General features: G+C 68.7%; 1 protein-coding gene across 1 annotated transcript; it reads right to left on the minus strand.

The window, feature by feature from the left end:
• Positions 1 to 18: 18 nt before the first annotated feature.
• On the minus strand, positions 19 to 1,760 carry LOC127752185 (uncharacterized; the record flags this gene model as incomplete). The annotated part of the gene is made up of 2 exons (XM_052276897.1): positions 290 to 1,760; positions 19 to 204 (listed from the first exon to the last, which is right to left on the minus strand). Coding segments are annotated over exons 1-2 (1,365 nt in total), but the record flags the coding sequence as incomplete, so codon positions are not given.
• Between the last annotated feature and the right edge of the window lie 6 nt (positions 1,761 to 1,766).

Raw genomic sequence — 1,766 nt, forward strand, 5'->3', positions numbered from 1 at the left:
GGGGGGGGGGCAACGTACAGAGAGCAAAACAATGTCTGCACTGCTGACCGTGAAGAGGAAGCTGTGATCGATGCTGAGGATGCCGCACACGCGGAACGGCTCCGTCTCGCGGCTCAAGTGGAGGAGGTGGCTGACGCGCTGCCTTTCCCGGATCGGCCACGCGGTCGTGTCCAGAGACCCGATCACCGCCTCGGTCATCTTCGTCTGTGGGGGAGGGGGGGGGGAGACCACAGCATCACTGCACCGCGCCGAAGAGCGTCCCTTATGCATGCATGGCCATCCTACGCACCTCCCTGTAGAGCCAGCCGGCGGTGAGGGCCAGCGAGGCCACCCGGGCCAGGTAGATGGAGACGTGGATGAGCTTGACGTGGCGCACGATGGGCTGCGTCTCGTCCCGGACGATGAGCGAGAAGGCCGTGATGAGGCCGATGGTGATGTGCAGCAGGCTGTAGAGCAGGGGCAGCCCGAGCATGCAGTGGCCGAGGAGGCCACCAACCTGCGGGAGGGAGAGTGCAGAGCAGAGTTTAAACCCGGGGGCTTCAGGGGGCGCGGGGGTCAGCCTGGTGAGGACACCTGCCTGCTCCACAGTGGACTCCCAGCGGTTGGCCAGTGACTGCAGCAGCCCGCGCTGCACCGCCGGGTCGAGGGACGCGTCCTGCTGCGGCATCCAGGACGCCGACGTGGAGGGCGCCCCCGGCGACGCGGAGGGGTCGGTCTTGAGGGAGCCGAGGCGCTGGTTCACGGCCTGTATCTTGAGGGCGGCCAGCGTGAGCACGAGCGCCACCAGGCGGTCCATGATGAGCGCGGAGCAGGCGGACCACGCGGAGGCCACCGAGTAGCAGATGTAGTCCACCCGGTGCTGCAGGATGGTCACGTGGAAGAGCGCCTGGCCGGCCGCGTGCGCGGCGTACATCAGGACGGTGAAGGCCAGGAAGGAGCGCGGCGCGCGCACGGGGCCGGCCAGCACGCGGCCGAGGCTGGGCGCGAAGCGGTGCAGGTTGCACCAGGTCGCCAGCAGGATGATGGGCGGCTGCAGGGTCTCGAGCAGGTTCTCGACGAGGTAGGCGTGCAGCGCCAGGTGGAAGCCGCTCTCGAGCACGTCCAGGGTGTGGTGCAGGTACACGCGCCACGCCATGTAATTGGCCCAGCACGCCACCGCGAGCGCCGCCACCGCCTGCGAGCCCTCCAGCCTGTACCACCCCGCGTACCCGAGAGAGGGGGTGCAAATATCATAGCTCCCTCCGAAGGTTGAGGACCACCCAAGAAACTTACATGGACCCCTAGAAGTGAAAACATCATGTGCTCCCGCTCCGCTCGGTAGTCTAGAACATTCGGAGGGGTGGCAATGTTTGTACCCCTCCCCCTCCTTTTCCATGTGCACGACGCCTACCTGGAGCGAGCGCAGTCTGCCGGGCGGCGGCGGGAGGATGGCAGCGGCCTGCGCGGCCCGCAGCACCGGGCGCAGCATCCAGCGCACAAGCGGCGCCCTGCACCGAGGGCACTAGTGGTCACTCATCCCGCGCCCCTCAGCTCCGCGACCTCCGGCTCGCACCTCCCCCGACCGCGCACCTGGCCTCGTTGTAGGCCTCCCACAGCGGGTCGCTGCGCTCGCAGTGGGCCGAGAGGAAGCACAGCGGCCGACACAGCCGCCCCCTCAGCCTGCCGGGCTGCGGGAGCATGGCGCCGTGCAGGTAGGCCGCCGGCCGACACCGGAGCGCGCCGGGACTGGCCGCCCTGCAGGGGCTCTGGTCGCCTCGCAGGTAGGC

The sequence above is a fragment of the Frankliniella occidentalis genome, unplaced genomic scaffold, assembly GCF_000697945.3.
Source record: "Frankliniella occidentalis isolate FOCC.00 unplaced genomic scaffold, Focc_3.1 Scaffold4889, whole genome shotgun sequence".
Classification (NCBI taxonomy): Eukaryota; Metazoa; Arthropoda; class Insecta; order Thysanoptera; family Thripidae; genus Frankliniella; species Frankliniella occidentalis.